We start from the raw sequence: 27431 nt of genomic DNA, 5'->3' as shown, positions 1-27431 counted from the left end.
TGTTTTACACCCTTTAGGGTATACAGTTTCTACAGAGAAGATGTAAACGAGATGGCTATCAAAAAGTACCACAAGGGGCCTCCAATCAAACCATGCGGTTTATACGGGTCATTTTCATTTGCATTTAATTGAAGCTCCATGACAAAAAGGTATGTCCTATATGATACAATTAGCAAATGCGAATCGGCAGGGTACTGCATAGCTACGATTTGGGCGACTCATATCTAATTTTTGTGATGGCAAACTGTCATCAAAGTTTCGTTCAGGCTATTGTGCGAGTTGTATGTCAACAGGTTGTATAGAACAAGCAAATTTGGTAACAGTTATATTTCAGTTTTTTAGATGCACATAGCTTTCGACTTCAAAGTGGAAGTTTGGAGAGAATTGATTGATATGAATGGTGGGGCTTAACGTCCCAAAACCTCCATATGATTATGAGATACGCCGTAGTGGAGGGCTCCCAAAATTTCGACCACCTGGAGTTCCTTAACGTGCACCAAAATCTGAGCATGGACCTACAACATTTCCGCCTCTACCCGAAATGCAGCCCCCTCAGCCGGGATTCGATCCCGCGACCTGCGGGTCAGCAGCCGAGTACCTTAGCCACTAGACCACCGCGGCGGGGCGTTGAGAATTGAGACATTTTTCTTCCATGTGACTATACATAGGCAGTCTCTATGTTTGGGGACCATATAGAAGTCGTTCGCATCTCGACTAGCCTTATCTGGAATGTTCTGTCTGTATTATTTTCACACGATAGAAATGAAGGCTTCCTGAAGTTGTCATTCATCACTCCGAAATTTTAGGGGATATTTAATAATGGGCTGTATGAAAGCAGAACGTGCAAAGTGCAGAGAGAACTTGAAACAAAGTATACGCGAGGTAAACAGCAGCAAATTCAAGGTTGATGAAGTTTTTGTATCGAGATGCCTGAAACAAAATAAAACTCACTGAAGCAGAATCATGATTTTGGAAAGTTGGCGGATGTTCATCGTCAAATATTTTACAGCTCAATGGGTTACAGGGAGACAGAGAAGGGACACAGCGCTGAAGTCACCACTGAAATTAATTTGGAAAAGGAAACAACATAATAGAAAGATATACGGCATCGAAAGCATTGTGCATGTGTACATGTGTTCCAACACAACATGATTCATGTCTTGTCTAACAATTAGTTATATTCTTCTTTTTGAATAGTGATAGATGGATGACATATGCACTTATTTGATCTAATGAAAAATGCTTCGGCTATTTCACGCGTACCTATATTTTAAACGCGTCTATATTTTAAACTTGTTTATCTTCAAGTGGGGCACACATCCGCATGATCCAGAATGTGCCGCCATATGAGACGTGATTGCAGCCCCTGATAGCGTCAGCTCAGGCTCTTAAAAGCGCACGTTTATGCACCGCCCCGTTTGGCATACGTATTCGCAGCCGCGAGACAGCGGAATGACATAAAGCACGCCAGTATAGCACAATGCGCATATTTGAGGACATGATTAGAGACGCATTTTTTTCCTTTCCCTGGATGCTGTAACAACGCTCTATCCACCAAAGCAAACCCTTTACCCACGTTGTTATGTGCTGAGAACGACACGTTTACGCCATAATGAGCATCAATGTTTTTCAAACCATGCGTGGTTATGTGTAAGTATGTTTTGTGTATGCACTCTTCAAGATAAAGAGTATAGCTACTTGTCAGACAAGACATGAATCACGTTGTGTTGCAACGCATGCGCACAGTTTCTGATGAGTCCTCATTTCTTATATATGCGCTTTCTTTTTTTCAAATAAGTTGCAGTTGTGGGATCAGTGCTGCGTCTCTTCTCTGTCCGTTCTAACTCGTTGCGCTGTAAAATATTCAACGATGAACAAGAAGACTGCACTGACAGCCTCCTTGTGCGGCGCACTTTAGAGCACATACACGCCGCAAATAACACTTTTGCGTCCAGATCCGCTGTAGAACCAGGCTCCGGAAACTCATCGCTGATTTCGGTTTCCAGGAACATGCACGCTTGTAGCGGTTGCTGCGCATCCTAAGATCCGGTTGAACGGAACGAGATTCATGTGAATGTTCGCATTTGTTGGTTTTCACAAGTTTTTTCACAATTAAAAAATTAATGCTATTGTAAAGAACTTCTCTTTTGTTAGCTTATGTCTTTTCTTATTCCTTATTTTGTGAATTTCTAATCAGGCGAAGCGTGGGAAGTGATTGACTTGTGTTCACAGTGCTTGCCTCCGTTCCTTCTCTCCCCTCGCTCAGCAATATTACAAGTTGAATCGCACTCAGTTATCTCGCTGTTTGGCGTGTCAACTACAGAAATACAGTCAGGAAGTTGTGGCGGGCAGAGAACGCAAGCCGCTGTGAGCTACGCCGAACAAGACAGCCATGCATTCGTCGAAGATAGCTTAATCGAGCAACACACATTTCTTGCGGCTCTGTGGTGTCCTAAACCGAGATTTCTAGCTACGCGAAGGTTTTGCTGCGTTTTCTAACGGCAACGAGTAAGCGCAAGTATTTGGACCCATTATTTGAGCAGGTATTGATATTTCATGAGTTCTCGTGAGTAAACCCAGTTTTCTGCAAGCCTCGATTGCTTGACTGACAGAAGTGCAGTGTCGCTTGACTAAATAATAAAGATGCCAGCCAAGCTCCTGTAAAGAAAATGCGTTTATTTAAAGGCTTGCATTCGTGTTGGCTTGGCTACATAGTTTTAGATTCTTTAACTTTTGGAGGGTAGTTCAAATGACGTCAATTTTTTATAGGGTGCTTCCTGCTCATCGAATTCTCGTAGGCGCAATTTCATAATTTGGGAGTCTTTCTTTATACACGTGATATAATAAAGGCTTCTAAAAATCATTACAAAAAATTTCGACGCAGCTCAAATTTTGACAAGTGAACTTTTGTTCGTCAAGGCAACGCTGTTGCCCTGATGAGAACAAGTCAACTTGCCGAAACATTGTTTTTCGCGACCTTCTTTCTCGAAAAACTTCTGATCGCTTCAAACCTCTCCGTATACGTCAGAACTTCAGTTTCGTTTGGTACTCAAGTTTTTAAAGAAAACTATGCGTGCCGTTATAACAAACGTCATTGAGTCAAATACGACGTGTTGTTCATAATTTTCGCATTACTTCAAACATTATGGGCTCAACATTTGCTCATTAAGTCCGTATGTGAGTTGTAAGTTAAAGCTGCATTTTTAGATTGACCCTTTCACACTACGTGCATGTCTGCTTTTTATACAAAACGTACAATATTTTTTTCTTGCCGCTAGAGTTTCTTCTTAGCGAAAAATCAATCAGCTTAACTTACGCCTCTTCAGGAAACACGAACAAAATTAAAAAACAGATTAACAAAAATGTTACGAATGGTCGCATCGCCCAAGCGGCCAGCATACTTGAAAAAAGGACACGAGCGCATTCCGCTGGCATGCGAAGTGGTAAATGAGGGCTACCTCGGCAACCCTCCTCCTCTCAATTTTTCCTCCTTTCCTCGATTTAGGGAGGTTGCCAGGGACGTCATGAAATACATTTTCTATTCGTGATTTATTTAGCGTAGGATGGCTGGCAATCGCCAGTGGTAAAAGCGCCGCTACCACTGCCGAGAGCGAATACATAATATATATGGATGGATGTATCCGGCTGTGCCCTTTAGATCGGGTGGTGGCTCATGCCACCTAGCCATAAAGTCAAGTAATATCACTATGTGTTTGAGGACTGAATTTCACTCGCCCCTTAATTGTAGCCATCAATCAGTTAGCCTTTTCCTGGTTATTTGTACCCATTTAAGGTCTATTTCGCCTTCAGTGGCCCTAAACCCCAATGCTTTGAAAAATTCCGCTCCATTATGTTGGACTATAGGGTGGAGCCCTGTACAGAACATTATCGTATGTTCAACCATTTCCTGCTCCTCTCCGCGTGCACTTCATACCATGTCTGTGCCTTCGTATTTGGCTTGGTACGCCCTGGTCTGCAACATTCCCGTTCTGGCCTCGAACAGCAGAGAACTACCCCGAGAATCATCGTAGATTTTTTCTTTTGCAATTTCCTGCTTGAAAGGTAGGTAGGTCTCCAGTGATGATTTCGTAAGCATTCCAATCTTCCACATGTCCCTCTCTGTTTCCTTCACCTTCTTCTTAGCCAATGTTTACTTTTGGCTTGGTATTCTGCTCTTGTCTAAATACTTGCTCGACAACTTTCGCGTTCGCTTCCTCCATTTGGTGTCAACATTTTTCATATACAAGTAGCCGAAAACTTTCCTTGTCCAACGCTCCTCTCCTATTTTTCTCAATCGCTCCTCAAATTTTATCTCGCTGCTAGCTTACCTGCACTCAAAGGATGTCCATCTCATGTCACCATGTGCCCCCTGATTTGGAACATTCCCGTGTGCTCCCAAATCAAGTCTACCTATGCCATGTTGTTTAATTTCAAGTCTTGCTCTGACCTCTGGTTCCATGCACAAGACCGCATTTTGGAACGTCAAACCCGGGACCATGACACCTTTCCAAATTCCTCTCACAACGTCATACCTACTGTAATTCCCTAGTGCCCTATTTTCCATTACAGCTGTATTCCTGTTACCCTTATCACTAGGTATCTTTTGTGTTCTCTTAGGTACTCAGTGCTGTCGTTTATCCATTCGCCCAATTATTTGTATTTATTCACTATTTCTAGCGTGACTCCCTCTATCTTATGCTCACTGCCTTTGTTATAATTAAAAATCCCGATTGCCGATTTTTCCCAGCTGAACTTCAAATTTAACCTACCTCCCTCATTGTCACAGGTGTCTATTAATCCCTGCAGATCTTCCTTGTTGTCGGCTATTATTACTGTATAATCTGCATAATTCAATGCTGGTAATGACTGTTCAAAATGCGTTTTTCTTCATTGGCAAAAGAGAGGTTTAAGCCAAGTCAACTCCCTTCTAATTTGGCTTCCAGATACAGCATAAATAACAAAGGTGACAGGGGACATCCCTGTCGAAGTCCGCGTTGTATTACTATAGGTTCAGATACCTGTTCTTCCCATTTAATAACTACCTGGTTACATTTATAGATATCCTTTAGAAGCTTAGTTATTTCATCTTCCACATCTAGTGTGTCAAGTATTCCCCACAGGTCTTCTTGAATCACACTATCGTATAGATATAGGGAGTTTCTGCCCCCTGGTAGAACGTCGCAGGCTCATACCGCGACTGGTATCTCGTGAGAAATCTTGGTCAGCTGGGTATACGATTGAGCACTTCGGATGTGACACGGTCACCACATCACGCAGCAGAATGTCGACCGACGACGATAAAGAGGCAATAGAGAGTTTTAGTACTGCGTACGCTGCGTACGTGGCGGCGTTGCGTACGTAAGGACGCCACGTTCTGCGTAGTGCGCATGCGCAGACCACAACGCGCACGTATCGCGTTACGTACGCAGCCGCTACGTACGCACGCATGAGATGCGTGCGTGCGTACGTATGAGGTGATCGCGCCGCTCTCGAACACGTTCGCGACAGCGCGAGACTTCGTTTTGCAAAATGGCGGCATCGAAGGCAAGCACCAGGTGGCTCTACTTTTTCATCGCGTATGATTTGGCGCTTCTGTGCGAAGTAAACGCGCACAAATCATTTCAAGATCCCTCGCGGTGGGCAGGCATCGTGAAGAACATGAACCTTGCTCTAGGAAAAGTGTTTAGTGTGCGCGCCTTGCGCGAAAGGCTGGATCTTCTGATGACACAGTTCCTCGCAAAAGACCGCGCCAGCCTCAGAAAGTGAGTATTCAAGTTTTGATACCTCACGATGTGCTTGGTACGTCGCATGCGTACTTTTATGCCTAGTTCCCACTGAAACATCCGCTTTCTACAGCGACCGAAATTCTCCTGCTGCCGAAACACAGCGTCGTTCGCACTGGATGCGCCCCGCGCCGCCGAATATGCCATCTACAACGGGACGAACACGGGATGAATGCGCTGTCATCCGGTTGTTGTCGCGGCTCGCAAACGCCACTACGCTATCCAGTGGTGTATACTTCGACGATTCTCGTACGCAAGAAGCAAGAAAAGACAGTACTGCTTACTTTGCTGGCAAGTGGCTGTCTTGTAATGCACGAAGAGCAGAAAAACCACCGGCGCCAGCGGCGTTGGTGGGTTCGTTTTGCTCTGCAAGACCGCAACAAGCTCGGTCACGCCAACAGCAAGCTCGGTCACCTCTTTCACGAAATAAGGAGACGAAGTAGGCACAGAGTAGGTTAAACTCCCGTTGGTTTCAACATTCAGTTACGTGCACTGTGGCATAACAAGTGAGTAGGGCTTGGCCGTCATTTTTCAAAATTCCTTGACTAGCGCTCCTATTGGAGCGCGGTGACCGATTCGGCGGCAGACGCCGCAAAAATCGGTCCGAGAGCGATCGGCGCGGAGAGGGCCCTTTCGGCGGATCTCGCCGCCGCCGAACCGGATTCGGAGCACTTTCGGCGGCCGGAATGCTGAGTAGGAACGCGGCCTTAGAGCGAAAGCTTTACTGGCCTAGACGAGCGTGTTTCGCTGTGTATCTTCGCGTTGCGTTGAAGCGAAGAACGGATACCCTGTTACAAGCCGTGCGAGCCTTCGTCGGCTCGTCTGTGTGTGTCACAAACCAGCGCCTCGATAAAGCGCACGCGAAGCCAGTTTCAATGCCCGCAGTCGTTGATCTATACAAAACTGTACGTTTTACTCAATTGATGTACCAAGATTTTTGTGTAGCTTTCCTAAATATATACTATGGACTATCTCCCTCGAAGAAAACCCGAAGAAATCGGATGACGGCGCCGCGTGAGCCGGGACAAGTTGGAAGGAACTACGACGATCTGCGCTGGGGTCTGCCTGAGTGTTTCCTGGAAGAGAAACATTTTAATACCGCCCAAGAATTGTGGACTGGATACGCAGTTGAATTTAAGGACTTTAATGTTCGAGAATATTTGTAATGCATGAAATTGCTTTTGTAGCGCGTGATCTGTTCATTTAGTTCCCGTTGTGTGCACTGCTATTGCGCGCGCCGGGCAGGTTTCCGGGCTGGCGCATCAGCTGCCGCTCTGCTATTACATCGAAAACACAGAAGTACATGAGGATGTCTACGTATTCGCATCTTCACGTTATTCATGTATCGCATATATTGAATTAATTCTGATCCATTTCTCCATGTTGCCACGGTCTTTTCATATTTTAACCGCTGACTGTGTTACTTCCAGGTTGGGTACCGAAGAGGAGTACGAGGAAAAAGAAAGGCTGCTACAAGAGATATGCAGCCTCGCAAGAGACTTCGGCTACAAGATCAAAAGCCGTAAAAAGCAGCCCTCTGTGGGTCTAAGGGTCAGTGGGGTTGTGACCCGCGACACTGCCGCTGCTACGTTGGTGCCAGCGTCACAAGTCACCTTCGGTACGTAATGACATACACAACCGGTAGCTCTTTTGAGCAACGACATGAATGCCAAATGACATAGGACAACGGAATACCTGGTCAGGGTGAACTGGAGATCATTGGGAGGGACCTTTCGTCCTGATTTGGACATATAGTGAGGTGACGATGGTGATGCAAATATCATATGTTCTGGGAAATGTTATTGTGCCGCTTATCTATAACGTCAGTCATTACACATAACGCAGTATGAGTGAGTGAAAACGTACGTATGCGAAAGGTAACAACGCACAGGGGTAGCTCCTTTGCACGCTTTTCGCTACTATCTACTGATAGCATGGTTTCGCAGCTTTCATTAAGTACTAAGAACAAATGCAACGTTAGTAAATGATTGCACTTCACCTATGTGTCATTGTGCAGTAAATGTTTAATAGAGGACATGCTTCTGAAACTGTATGATTGAAACACATTCTACTCTATCCCACTGCCCAGAGCCACTGAGTGCAGATGCAAGTTTTGACGACGCACCTCAAAGTGCTGCTGACCTACTGGAGAGAATTTCACAGGGCACCGACATAGCCGCAACACCTGGCCTCTCGGACGAAACCACGACCACTGCTAATAACCAGCGGCAAGAGGCATCAACAAATGCGGAAGACAGGCCTGATACTGAAGGAGCTGCCCAAGTTGTGCCTAGTAAGTACATGGCTGCATTTTACAACAAAATCCATTACTTTGCTCATTACTCTGTAATCATTACCTTGTAGCGGAATAAGTGAACACACTTGACTAATACTCACTCAACCATTGAAGCGACATATAGCTGGGCTCATGGCAACTCATACAAGCAATCCCACTGCGCATGCAGTCTGTGATTTGACTACAAAAAATCACTCGTGCACGTTTAGGTGAACAACAGGGAACGGACTCTGTTATTTCTTTATTGGGACTACCTTACAATCATATCATGTTCAACATGTTCATGCTTCAACCACTCTGGCCAATTGACCACTACTGCGTTTGAAATTGATGGCGCTGAGTGACTAGACCCACAATTTAGGCAACGGACTACCATTCACATTTCTGTCAGTATCAAATTTTTTAACCTCTAACAAAATTTAGCGTTCATTTTTGTTGTCACTGATGCTCGTTGCTGCATGGTTTAAAATAATTGATGCTGCAAACTAAATGCAAACAAATTTAAATTTTACAGGAAGACGCAGGGCTCAAGCAGCGACGGCTAGTGCGGACTACGAATTCATCGAGAAGAGGCGGAGACACGAGAGGGCCCTGAAAGAGGAGCACGTGCTTGAGATGGAGCGTCTGGCCGTCGAAAAGCTCCGAATCGAGCGAAAGCAAGAATGCTCCGAGAAAAGGCACGAGCTGAAACAAGACAGAACTGAAAGAGAGTTGCAACTGAGAGAGCGGGAAATGGAAATTCGCGAACGCCAGCTGCAACCACAACTCGACGAAGCGAGCCAAAGAGAGCAGCTGTCGAGATTCCACAAGGCTACTCAAGACGCAATACTCAAAATTGTAGAAACGATTTGTGATAAGTTCGCAAAGTAAAAAGCGTGTATATATCATTCGGCTGCATTCACAAGAAGGTAAACTAAATAATGTAACGGGGCTTCTGGCTAGGCCGTAAATCCAGCTCGCGACCTCAAACTTAATTTTATTATGCAAACATTTCAGTATTGCAGAGAAGACACTTCGACAATATGTACCTGAATTATTACAGTTGTACAGTTTTGCATTATTTTTTTTGTTTCATGCCAACAATTTATACTTGAAAATAAAGGAAGAAAAGCATTTCTTTTATCAGCACGCATGCCTGGCCTGGATTTTGAAACGTTCTCGTGGTAGTGGGCTCGTACTGTTACACAAAATAGTTGATAGAGGTTTATATTAGCTCCGTTGCACTTCACTTAACGACTTGCAGGGCTCAAGTAATCTTGCAGGCAAGGTGGCTGCACATCAAAATATGTAGACACTTGGTTACCATACATACAAGCATGACAGTTGGTCAGGATAACAGCTACCCTGTACATGCGTGGCACGGCCTGAAGTAGTATCTTCTGGTTTTTTTTTTTTTTCAAGTCAACAAATGCAAATTCTGAGATGACTTTTCCAAATCCCCACTCAAAAGACTGCCTGACCACACTCATGGATGAATTGAACTCTTGTTGGGCAGCTGTCACTGCTGACCCTCCGTAGGGCTTCATAAGCAGTGGGCGGAGAGGATAGCCTGGGTCGCCGTATATAACGAATTCCTTGTCCAGTGTCAATACTTCCAGCTTTTCATACAACTGGCTGTCCCGAAGAATGCCTGAAGACAATCAGTTCCATATAGTTAATCATCCTTCAACGCATTCAACACAGTTAAACTACAAGAACAACGAGTGCCCGCATACTTTGTAGGACGCTTCTGCGATTGTAATGGAGTGACTATATCTGTGTATGTGGAACTGACTAATGAACGGTCCGATCAGGTTTCCATGAACGTCATGTATAACGTTCTGACGGAACATAACTCACCAGCATCGTGCCTTCGTCCCGGGTATGGTCCACCCAGCTGGCAGATGAGCCCATTTGGACCCATCAAAGACTGGTAATTGAGCACATGTAGCCTCTTGTGCCCGGAAAAGTACAGGCGCTGGTCTTGCGAGGGTCGGCATATGGGGCGCACTGTACCATCGATAAACGCCCAGCAGTTTCTCAGAGGAGCACCTTTACGATTAACAGCCTAGGGCAAACAAATATCAGCATGAGAACGGGCACTAATGCGTTAAATCTCGAAGCGCTAAAGAAAGACAACATAACTTACCTCGCTCATAGCCTCCAAGTCCGAATGTTTGAGACACGGGTGAATGTTCAAATTATTCAGGAGGGAACCGAAGTTCTTTTCGATGTGGTAGAGTACTTTGTTCGATACGCTCGACACCAAAGAATAGTGACGTCCAAAATATTCTTGGAGGTCACACAGCCTGTTTGGATAGTCAAGTCTCCGGAGGCATATGCATAGGGCTTCTGTGGCCATTACCCTCACTCCCTGAGCACTAGTGATGTACTGCGGCATCTTCAGGGCACGCACGAGCACTGGAAAGTCAGCTTTTTCGAAGCGATACTGTCGTCGAAAACACTGACTCGACATTGAGTCCAAGTTCAGTAGGCCACCTCGCGATGCACGCACCCGACGCCACGGCGGTTCTTTCTCCCGCAGCATGAGTGCCTCTATGTCCTCCCAACTCAGGTGCGCCAGTCAGTAGGGGTCCCAAAGAATACTTGACCTCACCAATGATTGGTTACGTGACGTGCTTACCGCAGTATTCATTTCACACGCCGCGCGTCGTGCTTCGCATTGGTTATGGAGAAGTGTAATGAGCGGTTAAGTGCGTTTCGCATCGTGCTGATCATAGTGGTTGTTCTCGAACCACTGGTGGTCACAGACGTCGCCGACGTAGCCAATGGGCTGCTGGAGAAACTCCCGCTGAGAGCTGGCATTCGTCCCTGTGAACACGCTCCCGCAATCCTTAAGTTGACGCCGCAATGACGTTGCAAGCGCTTGATAATCGCGAGTGAACTCGTTGACGTGTTTTGCAAGATCCCCCCGCGACCGCCACTTGCATTCCTGCTCGCGATTTAGCGCGGCTTAGAAGGCTGTCGGATCATATGTATGCATTTGCTGCCGGCACTCGGCCTACCAGGCCTGTTTTAAAGAAGATAGTTTTTCTTGGGGACCTTCGACGGAAAAATTTTGGTCTGTCTGTCTGTCTGTCTGTCTGTCTGTCTGTCTGTCTGTCTGTCTTTCTGTCTGTCTGTCTGTCTGTCTGTCTGTCTGTCTGTCTGTCTGTCTGTCTGTCTGTCTGTCTGTCTGTCTGTGTTCCCTAACGATACCACAAACGGCACCAAACGGCCAACCCCATCCGCAGCGCCCACCAATAGTGCTCAAGGTTTAGCGTTCATGGTTGTGCGATTGTCAATTAAAAAGCAATTATTCCGCATATCTGAGGCGCCACAACAATGCTTCGATGTTTTCCATGTCTGCCTTTATGCTAGAAGAGGCACACACAATTAACTCTAACGAATGTAGCGTTTAATCGCGCTGCGCTGACAGTGCAACGCGATGCTCACAAAGGTGTTTCGAACGCTTTGCTACGACGTCATGGCGGTGGCACCTGCCCGTCGCTTTGCGTTCCACACCTTATCACCTCCGAGACTGGCGCGCATCTTTCTCCACGTGCTGCACGCCTTCGTTTTCGAAATAACTGCTGCAGATGGCGCTTGTGTCTAACGTGCCTCGATGCGCTCGTTCGCCTCCGCTACTCACTCGAGGCACTCTAACGCCGTGCCTCCAGAATACCATTCACCGATTTTGTTGTGCAGAACATCAAATAAACGTTTTGTTCACTCTCTCCAGACGCAAGACTATCGTCTTTCGATGACATTTACAGTGTAACATGTAGATTCGGGCCTACTTTTTGTTCCCATACTCTACAATCGGCACAGTGAATGCGAGTTCTCTCACGTTTCCTCTTTCAGCGCTCTTCTAGAGTTGTCAGTGGCATACTCAAGTAGAAGGTTTCAAGAGAAACTGTTGCGCGCGCGCTCGGCGCCATTGCCTCGACGGGATGAACGACGTCACTCACAACGCAGCCGACGGAGTGCGTGCTTGGGTACGACGCTGCTAACGACGTAACTGATAAGACAGCCAACGGCGACCGCTCGTGACACCGCTGACGAACAGATTTTCGTTTTCCCTAGCCACATACTGCTTTCACTGTAAAAAAAAAAAAAACTGCTGGACTGGAAATGGTGTTTTGAAAGTGAAGCGAGATCTCTGCCGTCTTACTCCAGGCACCATAAGACGTTAGCAAAGAGCCCAGGAACGACAGCGTTCGGCCACAGAACACCTACATACCGTTTAGAGAAGGAAAACTGTACCTTTGACAGTGCAACAAAAATAAGGGTAGTGGTGGCGTTATGAACTAACTTATCCGACGCAAAGATGGCGCTGCTAAAAAGATCATCATCATCATTGTGCTGGTGCAGTATTAGTACAGTGGCTAGAATAGGCCACTGTAGTATTATAGGCCACTGTAGTATTAGGGTGGCTATAATGGGGAGGTGTGAAAAGCGGCCGCGGAAACTGGTCCCCAAGTTGCGCCGATGCCGCAAGGGGCGCTGTACGCAGATATAGATGGGTATACCGACCCGACAGGCAAAATGATCATGGATATGTGTGAAAGGCTTGATTTGATCATTTGCAACAGTACCGAGAAGTGTGAAGGGCTAATAACATGGGAGGTAGGAAGGCTTCAGTCGACGATAGATTATGCACTGATGTCACATAGGATGTATGATAAGCTCAGGGGAATGCACATAGATGAAGGTGGCTCCAGAAGTCTGGGTAGCGATCACAAACGTATCAAGCTAAGTTTTGGAAGAGCAGTGAAAGTGGGAAGGAGACAAGATGAGCAACTACAGGAAAATTTTTATCCAGAAAGGCAAATTGAAATAGCCACTAAACAAATTGAGAAAGTAATCACGGAGGATACCAAGACAGTGTGGACATACACGAATCTAATTAGACTCTTTGAGCTAGAGCTTGTTAAGACGTGTGACAAATCACCCCGGAAAAGAAGACACAAACCCAAAAGTTGGTGGGATGAGGAAGTTAAGAGAGCCATAGCAAAACGTCAGGAAGCCTCTAGAGAACACAGACATGCTAAGCAGCGGGGTGAACCGACAGATGATGTTGAAAGAAAATGGGCAACCTTTCTAAGCTGTAGAAGGGATGCATCCCTTCTGATCAATGAAAAGATTAGAAGGAAGGGAGCTCAGTGGCTGGCAGAAGTACATAAAAAAGATAGAAAGGCAGCTGCGAAATTTTGGAACCATCTAAACTCCCTAAGAAATGAGACGAACCTAGAGCAGAGTTTTATAACTACAGCCCAATGTGCTAGGCTAGAAGGGGACGAAGCTATTGAATATATAAGAACAAGGGTGACAGAAAAATTTCAACAAAGAAGTACTTTATGCACCAGAATAGACAAGGACGAATCAGGTGGTGCAATGGCTCCATTTTCACAACAAGAGTGGGAAAGGGCTGAGAAAAGGGTTCCTAGTAGTACATCAACAGGCCCAGATGGCATTCCAATTAGGCTGATAAAGACATTAGGTCCGAAGTCTAAGCAGGCTTTGAGAGAGGCAGTGAGCAAAATAATAATCGATGGTGAAGTTCCCAATGGATGGAAACTTAGCAGGATGAGCATGATCTATAAAGGAAAGGGGGAAAAAGCTGACATAAACAACTACCGTCCTATAACAGTGACATCAGTGGTCTACAGGCTGGCGATGCAAATTATAAAGGAAAGACTGCAGGCGTGGATAGAGGATGAGGGGGTGCTGGGTGAACTGCAGAATGGGTTTCGGAAACACAGGAGGTTGGAAGACAATCTGTTCTCACTGACGCAGTGCATCGAAATAGCAGAAAAGGAACACAGGCCCCTGTGGCTAGCATTTTTGGATATCAAGGGAGCGTACGATAGCGTGGTTCAAGAGGAATTGTGGGGAATACTGGACACACTAGGCGTGGAACATGTAGTCACTAATCTTTTAAAGGGTATCTATAAAGGTAACAAGGTAGTCATAAAGTGGGAAAAACAGGTATCCAAGCCTGCAGAGGTAAAACGGGGGCTTAGGCAGGGGTGCCCCCTGTCACCCTTATTATTCATGATGTACCTACAAGGATTAGAGGCAAAATTAGAGGGAAGTGGACTGGGCTTCAACCTCTCTTTAGTCAAACAAGGAAAACTTATTGATCAGGCACTACCAGCATTAATGTACGCAGATGATATAGTGCTAATGGCCAACAACAAGGAAGATTTGCAGAAATTGATGGACATCTGCGGTAATGAGGGAGATAGGTTAGATTTTAGATTCAGTAAGGAAAAATCAGCAGTCATGATTTTCAATGACAACGAAGGTAGTGAGCTTAGAATACAGGAGGTCACGCTAGAGATAACAGATAAATACAAATATCTGGGCGTATGGATAAGCAATGGGACCGAGTATCTGAGGGAACACGAAATATACGTGACGACTAAAGGTAACAGGAATGCAGCAGTCATGAAAAATAGGGCACTGTGGAATTACAATAGGTATGATGTTGTGAGAGGAATATGGAAAGGGGTCATGGTTCCTGGGCTGACGTTCGGCAATGCGGTCTTGTGCATGAGATCAGAAGTTCAAGCAAGATTAGAAATTAAGCAACGTGGAATAGGTAGGCTTGCTTTAGGAGCTCACGGGAATACACCAAATCAGGGAGTACAAGGTGATATGGGATGGACATCATTTGAGGGCAGGGAAGCTAGCAGCAAGATAAAATTTGAGAAACGATTGAGAGAAATGGGGGAAGAGCGTTGGGCTAGGAAGGTTTTCAGCTACTTGTACATGAAGAATGTCGATACAAAATGGAGGAAGCGAACCAGGAAGTTGACTGGTAAATACTTAGAAAACAGCAGGTGGCCAAACCAAAAAGAACTATCGGTTAAGAAGAAAGTGAAGGAAACGGAGACTGACATGTGGAGAATGGGCATGATGAAGAAGTCCGCACTAGAGATCTATCGAACTTTTAAGCAGGAAATTGCCAAGGAAAGGATCTATGATAATACTCGGGGTAGTTCTCTACTGTTTGAGGCCAGGACGGGAGTACTGCGAACCAAGACATATCGGGCCAAATACGAAGGGGTAGACACAGTATGCAGTGCGTGTGGAGAGGAAGAAGAAACTTCCGAACACTTGATAATGTTCTGTAAAGGGCTTCACCCTATAGTTCAGGATGATGGCGCAGAGTTTTTCAAAGCACTGGGGTTTAGGGACCGGGAGGGCAAAATAAACTTTAAGTGGGTAGACTTAACCAGAAGGAGGTTATCTGATTGGTGGCTAAAGTCAAGACACGAGTGAAAATTAAACTCTTCACTGCCAAGTACGAATCCTCAAACTCACTTTTTAAGGGAAAAAAAATAAATATAGTTTTTGGTTCATTAGGTGTTACGGCTTGGTGGCGCTAGCCACCGCCCGATCTAAAGGGTACAGCCATATCCATCCATCCATCCATCCATGGCATTGTGCAGGCGACGTATAGCGCAGACATGCTTTGATCCGACGAACATGGCTCACACTATTTTTTGCGTGCAACACTTTGCAGCGCTAATCGTCTCTTTTTTCCCCTAAGCGAGTTAACTAATAAAGGTAGACTTCCTGTCCTCGTTTAAAAATAGTTATCGTATCAATTATCTGGGTAGCAGGCTGCTTACCAAGTAGCACTGCGTGCGCTATAGAGTAATATCGCTCGCGGAATATCGCGCACTCAAGCACTTTTTTTTCACTTGTCCTGCCGTTTTAACAATTACAATTATGCATCACTGCGACTTGTTCCAAACATTCGTGTTGTTAAAAACTTGCCTGTCATCGAACTTGGACCCATTACTATTCACCAGCCGCTGGTCAAACCATCGAATGTACGTTTCATCGGCAGAAAGAAAAAAATATTAGTTAAAAAAAACACATTCGTACACAGAGCAAGTTTATTCGAACTTTGCAATAAAAAGTTCTCTACAAAACACAGGGCTTATAGGCCGCTTGGTTTTCTTTTCTCCATCCTTTTCGTTGACTCCTTTTAGGAAGAAGTGCAGTCGAGTAAGACAATAAAAACGCACAACAGATCGAGTCCGCGTAATGAAATGGTCACTGCAGCCAACCTGTGGAGTTTGCTCAATCTTCTGCCCCATGTCTGCAACATAATGGGCATGAAGGCGAGCTGTGCTGAAAAAGTGAGTGAGCTTGTTCTCAAGCGACTGAATGAGGCCGTACAGTGCGCCTGATGGATAGAGGAGTCCGCCGAGGTCCCACTGCAAACAGGCATGTGCCGGCAGATTTGAGGTCACATTTTCTTTAGCGATCAAGCAAGCTGCTTTGCATAGGTCACAAGTTATGGAAAGAATTCGTTTCCTTGCCACATAGCTCGCGATGTAATAAACAAGGCGGGCATCACTTCCCTTTCAGCTGCGAAATAGTGTACACATGCGTTTATCAATCAGTGCACTATAAATGGCTCTCGAGCTAATGTGGAAAGTGATGGGCATACCTTGAGCCCCGCCGCGGTGGTCTAGTGGCTAAGGTACTCGGCTGCTGACCCGCAGGTCGCGGGTTCGATTCCCGGCTGCGGCGGCTGCATTTCCGATGGAGGCGGAAATGTTGTAGGCCCGTGTGCTCAGATTTGGGTGCACGTTAAAGAACCCCAGGTGGTCGAAATTTCCGGAGCCCTCCACTACGGCGTCTCTCATAATCATATAGTGGTTTTGGGACGTTAAACCCCACATATCAATCAATGGGCATACCTTGTGCTCAAATGTAGATGCATGTATCTTGGAATTCGCCAGTTTAAGCCTTCCTAGGGCTTCGTAAAGAGAGGAAAGTTTCTTGTTTTTCTTCCTCAAAGTACGTGCAGCAAACTTCAATCGCTGGGCAGCAGTTGTTGCTAGTGAACGCCGAGCCTTTTTTTTTTTCAAACGTAGTAGACGAGCCACAGAGTGTTTCTCGTGCTCCTACATGCAAAGCACTGCTGAATGGGATGAATTAGGACACCTGAAATTATAAAAAATGTGTGCCAATAGAAACCACGACTTGGGCATTTGAGAATGCTTACTTGTAAAACACCACTTCGTAAAATATGGGTCAAGAGGCAAATATACCTTGTTGTGAAAGTGGCAACGACCCATTGCAACCAGTAGCAAACAATCGGTGTTGAGATGTTCTAGTCACGTTGCCCAGCTGTACTGCATCAAATTCGCATACTTTTCCAATCTCATAGCATGTTGCGAGGATCTCTGCATATGCTAAAAGGTCCTGGGCTTTTTGCGCCGATTTAAAATCAGATCTCTTGTGCAGAAGTCCCACTAGAAAAATGCTGCAACTCGGAAGTGACTTGCCTTCTTCTATTTGAAATACGACTATCTTGCTGTAAACAAGAGGAGGAGTTGCCTCACTGATGAAATCAGCCGTTTGGTACGCGAGGACACTGGGATCTTTTAGAGTTTGCAAAGACCACTGGGTGGTGGGGCAGCGAAGCGCCGTGTGCAAGGATTTGAAGAAACTTGAACTGTCGACGTTCTACTTCAGAAGTGTCCGTTGTTACTTCTACCTGCAGGCTCGTTTGCAAACTTTCAGGTATCGCACTCCTTTTCTTGATTAGAACGGTGGCTTCTACAGCTGTACTTCGCATTTTGCGTTCCTTCGGCAGCGCCTTGCTCAAGTAGGTCGGCAGGTTTGGTAAAATGGTCGGCACCGCGTCTTTTGCAAGCGTGGGGACATCCCGTGGCCCAACGACAACTCTCCCATTTATATTATGCTCAAAATCCCGCTGTATGAACCTGCCGAAAAAAAAAAAGATACGTCACACACAATTCGGAATGATGCGCTAGCCGCGAAAATTAACGCGGCGAACACTTGCAAAACGCAAAGGTTGATAGGAAGGCAGAGTTCAGTTATGGTGTTTTTGCACAATGACGGCTCTTACACGAAATTTACAAGCTTACAATGAACTACGTACCTTGCGTCGAAATGTTTCTCGCATACTGCTGACTTTTCTTGCAACTGCCTGTCAGCTCTCGGGATCGCACGAGCCCACTTCTCAAATTGCTCTTTGCACGCCGGTGCACGAAACAGCGATGTTTTTTCTTCCGACGACCTGTACCCCGAGTTGCAGCCAGGAACGAAGCAGCAACGTTCACTTTTTTTTCTTCGTTTTGTAGGGCATTATCTTCGCAGCTCAAAAATCCATGACCCGCGTAGAACAACCACGTACACGATGAAAAAAAAAAAAGAGAGCGACGCCGCGTTGCCGAGCGCTATGCTTCCTTCGGGTAATCTGTGATGGCGGCGGCTGTCCCAAGCAGGATGGATGGATATGGCTGTACCCTTTAGATCGGGCGGTGGCTAGCGCCACCAAGCCGTAATATTTAATGAACCAAACACTAGATTTATTTTTTTCCTTAAATAGTGAGGTTGAGCATTCGTATTTTGCAGTGAAGGGCTTATTTTCACTCGTACCTTGACTTTAGCCACCAAGCAGATAACCTCCTTCTAGTTAATTCTGCCCGCTTAAAGTCTATTTTTCCCTCACTGTACGTAAACCCCAGTGCTTTGAAAAACTCTGCGCCATCAACCTGAACTACTGGGTGAAGCCCTTTACATAACATTATGAAGTGTTGGGCAGTTTCTTCTTCCTCTCCACGCACACTGCATACTAACCCTTCGTATTTGGCCCGATATGTCTTGGTTCGCAACACTCCCGTCCTGGCCTCAAACAGTAGAGAACTACCCCGAGTATTATCATAGATCCTTTCCTTGGCAATTTCCTGCTTAAAAGTTCAATAGATCTCTAGTGCGAACTTCTTAATCATGCCAATTCTCCACATATCGGCCTCAGCTTTCTTCACCTAAGGCAAGCCTACCTATTCCACATTGCTTAATTTCTGATCTTGCTTGAACTTCTGATCTCATGCACAAGACCGTAAGGCCGCACGTCAGACCAGGAACCATGACCCCTTTCCATATTCCTCTCACAATATCATACCTATGATAATTCCACAGTGCCCTGTTTTTCATTACGGCTGCATTCCTATTACCTTTAGTCGACACGTATATTTCGTGTTCCCTTAGGTACTCGGCCCCATTGCTTATCCATACGCCCATATATTTGTATTTATTTGTTATCGCTAGCGTGACCTCCTGTATTCTAAGCTCACTACCTTCATTGTCATTAAAAATCATGACTGCTGATTTTTCCTTACTGAATCTGAAATCTAACCTATCTCCCTCATTACCGCAGATCTCCACCAATCTATGCAATCTTCCTTGTTGTCGGCCATTAGCACTATATCATCTGCGCACATCAATGCTGGTAGTGCCTGTTCAATGAGTTTTCCTTGTTTGACGAAAGAGAGGTTGAAGCCCAGTCCACCTACCTGTAATTTGGCCTCTTATCCTTGTAGGTACATCATGAATAATAATGGTGACAGGGAACACCCGTGCCTAAGCCCCCGTTTTACCTCAGCAGGCTTGGATACCTGTTTTTCCCACTTTATAATTACCTTGTTACCGTTATAGATATCCTTTAAAAATTAGTGACTACATCTTCCATGCCTAGTGTGTCCAGAATTCCCCACAATTCCTCTTGAACCACGCTATCGTACGCTCCCTTGATATCCAAAAATGCTAGCCATAGGGGCCTATGTTCCTTTTCTGCTATTTCGATGCACTGCGTCAGTGAGAACAGATTGTCTTTTAGCCTCCTGTGTTTCCGAAACCCATTGTGCAGTTCCCCCAGCACCCCCTCATCCTCTATCCATGCCTGCAGTCTTTCCCTTATTGCCAGCCTGTAGACCACTGATGTCACTGTTATAGGACGGTAGTTGTTTATGTCAGCTTTGTCCCCCTTTTCTTTATGAATCTTGCTCATCCTGCTAAGTTTCCATCCATCGGGAACTTCTCCATCAATTATTATTTTGCTCACTGCCTCTCTCAAAGCCTGCTTAGACTTTGGACCTATTGTCTTTCTCAGCATACTTGTAATGCCATCTGGGCTTGTTGATGTACAACTTGGAACCCTTTTCTCAGCCCTTTCCCACTCTTGTCGTGAAAATGGAGCCATTGCGCCACTTGATTCATCCTTGTCTATTGTGGTGCATAAAGCACTTCTTTGTTGTGATTTTTCTGTCACCCTTGTTGTGATATATTCAATAGCTTCGTCCCCTTCTAGCCTAGCGCCTTGAGCTGTAGTTATAAACCTCTGCTCTAGGCTCGTTTCATTTCTTAGGGAGTTTAGATGGTTCCGAAATTTCGCAGCTGCCTTTCTATCTTTTTTATCTACTTCTGCCAGCCACTGGGCTCCCTTTCTTCTAGTCCCTTCATTGATCAGAAGGAATGCATCTCTCTACAGCTTAGAAAGGTTTCCCATTTTCTTTCAACATCATCTGTCGGTTCACCCCGCTGCTTAGCATGTCTGTGTTCCCTAGAGGCTTCCTGACGTTTTGCTTTGCTATGGCTTTCTTAACTTCTTCATCCCACCAACTTTTGGGTTTGTGTCTTCTTTTCCGGGGTGACTTGTCACGTGCCTTATCAAGCTCTAGCTCAAACAGTCTAATTATATTCGTGTATGTCCACACTGTTTTATTATCCTCAGCGATTACTTTCTCAATTTGTTTAGTGGCTATTTCAATTTGCCTTTCTGAATGAAAAATTTCCTGTAGTTGCTCATTTTGTCTCCTTCCCATTTTCACTGCTCTTCCAAAACTTAGCTTGATACGTTTGCAATCACTACCCAGACTTCTGGAGCCACCTTCATCTATGTGCATTCCCCTGAGCTTATCATACATCCTATATGACATCCGTGCGTAATCTATTGTCGACTGCAGCCTTCCTACCTCCCATGTTATTTGCCCTTCACACTTCTCGGTACTGTTGCAAATGATCAAATTCAGCCTTTCACACATATCCATGATCACTTTGCTTTCGGGTCGGTATACCCATCTATATCTTCTATGTGTGCATTCATATCTCCTAGTATAATTATCTCACACTCTCCTCCTAACTCCTGAATGTCATTTGATATACACTCTATACCATTGCCTGGTTTTTGTCTCTGGCCTTTGCTCCCGTCCACAAGTACACGAAACCAAGGAGTGTCATTTGTCCTGCCACTTTCCCTTTTAGCCATGAATGTTCCTTGCACTCCTGCTTAACCCTTTGTCAGTCTGTACTTTTATGAATGAATGCCACAATACCACCCCCTTTCTGCTGCCTTCTGTTCTATCACAATATTCCCACGCGTAGTCCGCATTGTTAGGAGGTTGTTCCATGTCCCTGAGATGTGTTTCTACAAAACCGTAAACCATCGGCCTCTCCTCCCTTAGCTGTTCTTCTATCTCTTCCCATTTCAGCCTGTTCCTACCGCCCTGCATGTTAATATACCCTATGTCTGAATTGGCTCGGCACTCGTGGCTACGTTTATTTCTGCCCTGGATTCTACCAATCTTAGATACTGGCGCCACTTTGGAATCGTATCTGTCCATACGACCTGTAAAAGGGTCTCCGTCGTTGTTTTCGTCGTTACTAGCTATCCCGCACCCCGAAGGGCCCGCTTGCCCCCAAAAAAAGCTACTGTGCGTGCTGCAAGTCGCCAACCCACCACATGACCTAGCCGCCCATCGAAGTGAATTCTGTCTCGTTGAAAACCACCCCACCTATGCACCTCTCTGTTTATTTCCACCACCTCAAAGCCTTTTTCTCGACTCATCCGCTCAACTCATCCGACTCAGCGCCCCTTCTAACAGCGCCCCTGGTGGCATCGGCGCGCAGAGGGACCCTCTCTGGCAAGGGAAACGCGCCGCGCTCAGCACACCTCCCCCTTCTAGCCACCCTAGCAGTATGGCGGCTGCTTTGGTAGCTTGATGATATGTGGGGTTTAACGTCCCACAACCACCATATGATTATGAGAGACGCCATAGTGGAGGGCTCCGGAAATTTCGACCACCTGGGGTTCTTTAACGTGCACCCAAATCTGAGCACACGGGCCTACAACATTTCCGCCTCCATCGAAAATGCAGCCGCCGCAGCCGGGATTTGAACCCGTGACCTGCGGGTCAGCAGCCGAGTACCTTAGCCACTAGACCACCACGGCGGGGCGCTGCTTTGGTAGCGGGTTTTGGTGGTCGCAGTTCGCGCTCACTGGTTTATGGGCGTTTATTCGCAGCTGTTTCGGGGTAGTATTCGCGCGAACGCCAGCCTAACGCTACTATAAATATTTGCGCTATGTCTCCACGTGACCGAGAGGCTTCAACTGGTAAGAAACACGCCAAGCAAGTAAGCTTACATTGTTTATTGACAATCGGGAATGTAGCAGTATACATGTAAACAAGCAACACTGTCACTCACAGAGTTGAACAATACATACGAAAACAGTAATATTCATCTGTTTAATAAAACAACCCATTGCAATTGTGTAACTTTGTTTCTTGATTACTTCAGTCTGTAAACGATACTTTCGCAGGGCGGCCCTTCCACAGTGCTTGGTACCGTGCTGCTCGCTGCCTTTCTAATTACGCATGCCGTCAAAACGTGTTGTGTCAGTAACGTTAGCGTGAGACGCAATGTGATATTTTGAGAGCACATTAGCGAGAGTCACAGTGCGTTCAATAAAAAAAAATATGACACCACACTGTTGTGCTAGGTATCCGTGCGTGTAACATTGTTATTGATGTTGTGTTTAATATTTTTGAGTTCATACCTGCGCGTTCAATTTCTTTTTGCGACCAATTCTGACCAACTAGATCAACTTCCAGTTGTGCTATGCACGTGTATTCTTGCAAAACACCTTTTACAGGATTATCTTGAAAAAGAAACTTCCTTTACGTGTCAAAAGAGATAAAAAGGTTGTAGTGACAGACATTTCAATTGAAGAAGAGTTCGCAAATATTGAAAGTCTTAGCCTGAGCCAAACATTTCAGCAAGTGAACATTGTTGTGAAAGTTGTCACGGTTGACAAGTTCAGAAAATTAGCTACCCTTGCCCTTGCCCACCCACTGTTTGTCATCAGCTGACACATGATATAGAGGATGCCCGTGGGTGCTCCCAAAAGCACTCATTTGTAAAAAAAAATCACAGCATCTCCACACAGTGAATTAGGATGAGTTGGGCGAAGCGTCTGTCTGTCTGTCGGTTTGTCTTTCTGTCTGTGTCTGCCTGTCTGTCTGCCTGTCGGTCTTTCTGTTCATTCGTCTCTCTGTATGTCTATGCGTCTGTCTGTCTGTCTGTCCATCCGTCCGTCCGTGCTTCCGTCCGTCCAACCTTGCATCCATCCATGCGTCGATTTGTCCAATCGTCTATCCATCAGTCTGTCTGTCTCACTGTCTGTTTGTTCGTCTGTCTGTTTGTCCGTCCCCCTGTCTGTCTGTCTGTCTGTCTGTCTGTCTGTCTGTCTGTCTGTCTGTCTGTCTGTTCGTCTGTCTGTCTGTCTGTCTGTCTGTCTGTCTGTCTGTCTGTCTGTCTGTTTGTCTCTCTGTCTGTCTGTTTGTCTGTCTATCTGTCTGTCCATCCGTACGTCTGTCCATCTGTCCGCCCTGCCTCCCGCCCGTCCGTCCGTGCGTCCATCCGTGCTTCCATTCATGCTTCCGCCCGTCCGTCCATCCGTGCGTCCGTCTGTCCATCCTTCCGTCTGTCTATCCATTGTTTATACGTTTGTCTGTCTGTCTGACACTGTCTATCAGTTTGTTTATAGTGTTTGTCTGATATTGCCGCTTATGGCTGACGCAAAACAAGGTTAGACTATGAAGATATTTGCACCTGAAAGAAATTATGCACTAGAGGACAGCGCTCGCTATACACTGCACATGACATATACGCATACAACAGGGACATATGGAACACCAGTATTATAAGACAACTATGAAGTGCTGGAGGTCACGGCAGTAATGTTCGAAAAATACGCAGTGTGTGATAATTGCAGTCAAATCTGTAAAATGATGTGTTATTTAGTGGTTATTCGTAAAGTGCGTGCATTTTCCTAATATTTTAATATTTGCACGTCAGACTGAAAAACATATGCACAGCACAATCTGTTACTTCTCCGCAAAAGTACTGAATCGATTGTTCTGGCTCCGTAGTCATCTGCTGGTTGGGTTACGCAGAGGACAACGTAGGCGAATATTGTTGCTCTCGCCTGTTGTGAAGTGCACACTGTAATTACATTTTTACATGCATAAGGATCACTGGCTTCTACAATTTACGGGGAGTTGTGCCTAATTTATTGAGCAACTATAAGGAGTGAAACAAGGGTCAGAACACAGTGTTGAGACTTCCGATCACAAGTGTATACGACAAAAGGTGGAGTGCGACGCCAAGCATCTAGACCAATTAAACTGTTCAAGTGGAGTTGATATTGCAACTAGATCGACGAGTAGCAGTTAGTGGTCTGTAAGACAAGATTCCCCTGTTGCCTCACTACAATTTCCACAATTATAGTTGATATGCCCAGATATCACAAAATTTGTTCAACCTGGGTTCCAACTTCCAGAAATGCTTACCGCCCAACTCAAACACTACAGGATGCTAAGTGGGTGAGCATTTTTGGACTGCTACCGATATTACAGAGATGATTTGTTTTCGCACATTGTTGTCCAGGTGGCGACGCTTGATAGTGTACAAAATTTCATAAACAAGAGAGTCAGTGTAGTGGTGCCAGCACTCCTATTTAAAAAAGCCAAAAAAAAATTCAACCTTACTCTGATGAGAAAATGTTCACTCCAATGAAAAAATGATGGCTATCATTTTTCAAGTCAAAAAGGGCCTTTCTTGCCTTAAATCATAAAATTTTATTTAGAAAGCTAGAAGACTATGGTATCCGTGGCGTTGCAAAGTTGTTGTTTCAATCGTACCTTTCTGGGTGGACTGTGTGCGTCGCTACTAAAGAATTCTGGTCCTTATATCGTGAAATTTAAGCGGGAGAACAGCAGGGTAGCGAATTGGGACCGACATCATTTGATGTCTACGTAAACGACATCGCTAAAATTTTTAGAGATGCATCTGTTGTGATAAACGAGGACGATACAAGTTTGTTTTTCTCTGGCCATGAACTTGATTATGTGTTGGAGAAATCCCACGGTGTTCTTTCTAACCTGTCGGCATGGTCTCGTAATACTGCGCTAAAAATTACCAGCTCAAAATCAAAAGTCATAATATTCAGGGCTCCGTCGTGGTGGTCTAGTGGCTAAGGTACTCGGCTGCTGACCCGCAGGTCATGGGATCGAATCCCCACTGCGGCGGCTGCATTTTCCATGGAGGCGCAATCGCTGTAGGCCGGTGTGCTCAGATTTGGGTGCACGTTAAAGAACCCCAGGTAGTCGAAATTTCCGCAGCCCTCCACTATGGCGTCTCTTATAATCATATGATGGTTTTGAAATGTTAAACCCTACAAACCAATCATTAATCATATACGTTGTGGGCTAGAGGGTGACGGTCTTGTTTCGGTGAAGAATTGTTTTTAGATGGTGCTCTCATTAAATCGGACGAAATACAAAGCATTAGCCCTTACCTTTTCAGATAATATGAATTGCATCCATCCCGTTGAACTACTTACAAAATCGCTGTCATCTGCCGCTGGTGTGCTATCTCGCTGTCGACATTTATTTTCCGGAGAGGGTAAAATTGCAGATGTATTACGCCCTGTTTAAATCGCACCTTAACTATTGTGCGCTTGTGTGGGCCACCACCACAAAAGGCAACATTCGTGCACTTTTTCAACTTCAAGAACGCGCGCTTCGACAAATAGCGAGTGTACTTAATTTTTATTCCACGACGCCACTTTTTCAAAAACATATGATATTATGTGTGACAAGTCTCTACGAATACCGACTGCTATATTCATTTTGCTTCGGCTCCGACAATATCAAACCCTTTTTAAAATGTACGATCACGGCTTGAATACAAAAGTAGTGACTCGCGCACTCGTAGCCACGACATAGGGTCCGTGCCATGCAAGCGCACAAATTACCTTGTGCATTCTCTGAGGCATAGCCTCCCTTGTATATTTAATAAACCGAAAAGGGAAGCATTTACTCCAAATGTTTTTACGCGCAAAAAATTCGAGAATACGTTTGCAAGTAGGAATGAAGAGATAAAGAAAACATTTTTTATACTTTCACATTTTTTTTTGCTTTTTAACGCCTTTCTCTCTCAGTGTTTCGATGAACATTGCATTATACCATTAGGCATCATAGCCATGTTTGTACAAGTCATTTTCTTTATGTTGCAACTTCCACTGTTTTTATGTAGAGAAATACGTTAAGACATTTCCTCTTTCTAAATGCATTAGCTTTGTATTTTTATAAATATCATGTTTGTAAGTGTTATTCAATATATTCTTTTTTTCGATTCCATTAAAATTTTCAAGTTTTTCCTGGATATATATACATGAAGTATGTATGAATGCTATTTTCATGTTACTCTTGCATTGTCCCAACTTTTTTTAGGCACATTCAAGCTGTATGATGCAGTCTTTCGCCTGACGAACCTCCAACAATTTTGTCGGAAAAGAAAAAGCTTTCTTATTCTGATTTTTCGAGGGATTTCATAAAATGTGGGCCACAGTTACAGCTGACGTGTACTGTGAAATGCTGACCAGAGTAAAAAGTACGATAAACATTGATGACGTCACAAATTTGCCTCTTGAATTGTCCTCTTTCATAAAAACGCACATCCTTGCACCACTTTTAAATACAATGAGAACATGCAAGATTTAATTTTGGAACAATGATTACCCGCGCTACTGTCCTGACCCAGCACCATGTGACTATTCCTTGTTTTTTCACTTGAAACAGTGGATCGGGGTAAAACAATTTGAAGACACTGAAAAATTGAAGATAACAATAGGCTACAGCTTAAATTACGAGGTGGGGATCTTTTATGCAGAGCGACTAAAGAAACTACTGTGGTGGTAAGAAAAAGTGCTAAGAACTTAACAGTGATTCCTTAGGAAATTGAACTAGGTTTTCGCTAAACTGAGCCTGCCCATAAAAACTTTTGCTAGTGAATATTTACTTGTTTAGAACCAAAAGGTTCTTACAAGAAGAGAAATCTGGGCTAGTTGGTAATAGTTCATTTCTCGATAACTCACAGCGCAAGAAGGACGAAGACGCAGACGAAGGATAAGACAACACGAGCACTGGCTCCCAACGTAAGTGTATTAAAAGGAAAGGCACGAATATATACACAGGTCAACCAGCTTTGACAGAGCAACTGCGAATGCGCAGCAGAGTCATTCAAGTGACAACCCTTTCTGAGGACATGTTGAGTATGACCGTTTTTTTTTTTTGTAGACATGTTTTTGTTTTTGTTTATTGCCGCGCGTGGATGCTCCACGTGGCTTGCAAAAGTGTTGTCACTTGAATGACTCTGCTGCACATGCGCAGTTGCTCTGTCGAAGCTGGCTC

The 27431-nt window shown here is 45.0% G+C and overlaps 1 protein-coding gene and 1 long non-coding RNA gene across 2 annotated transcripts in view; one reads left to right on the top strand and one right to left on the bottom strand.

Moving 5' to 3' along the window:
- Window positions 1-27431, bottom strand: part of LOC142777389 (uncharacterized) — a 48541-nt gene that overhangs the window by 11720 nt on the left and 9390 nt on the right. The window lies entirely within an intron of this gene.
- Window positions 4834-9055, top strand: LOC142777387 (uncharacterized). Its single transcript, XM_075881730.1, has 2 exons — window positions 4834-7401; window positions 7873-9055. The coding sequence occupies exons 1-2, from the start codon at window positions 7164-7166 to the stop codon at window positions 8145-8147; spliced, it is 513 nt and encodes a 170-aa protein (XP_075737845.1). The 5' UTR covers window positions 4834-7163; the 3' UTR covers window positions 8148-9055.

This window comes from Rhipicephalus microplus, chromosome X, assembly GCF_043290135.1.
Source record: "Rhipicephalus microplus isolate Deutch F79 chromosome X, USDA_Rmic, whole genome shotgun sequence".
Taxonomy (NCBI): Eukaryota; Metazoa; Arthropoda; class Arachnida; order Ixodida; family Ixodidae; genus Rhipicephalus; species Rhipicephalus microplus.
This window is presented reverse-complemented; position numbering and strand designations above follow the sequence as displayed.

What these genes read in the sequence shown, in the direction of transcription:
- LOC142777387 (XM_075881730.1), top strand. Translation starts at nt 7,164, where the DNA reads ATGTTGCCACGGTCTTTTCATATTTTAACCGCTGACTGTGTTACTTCC. An exon ending in AGCGTCACAAGTCACCTTCG is followed by an intron (nt 7,402 to 7,872) that starts GTACGTAATGAC and finishes CCCACTGCCCAG; the next exon opens with AGCCACTGAGTGCAGATGCA.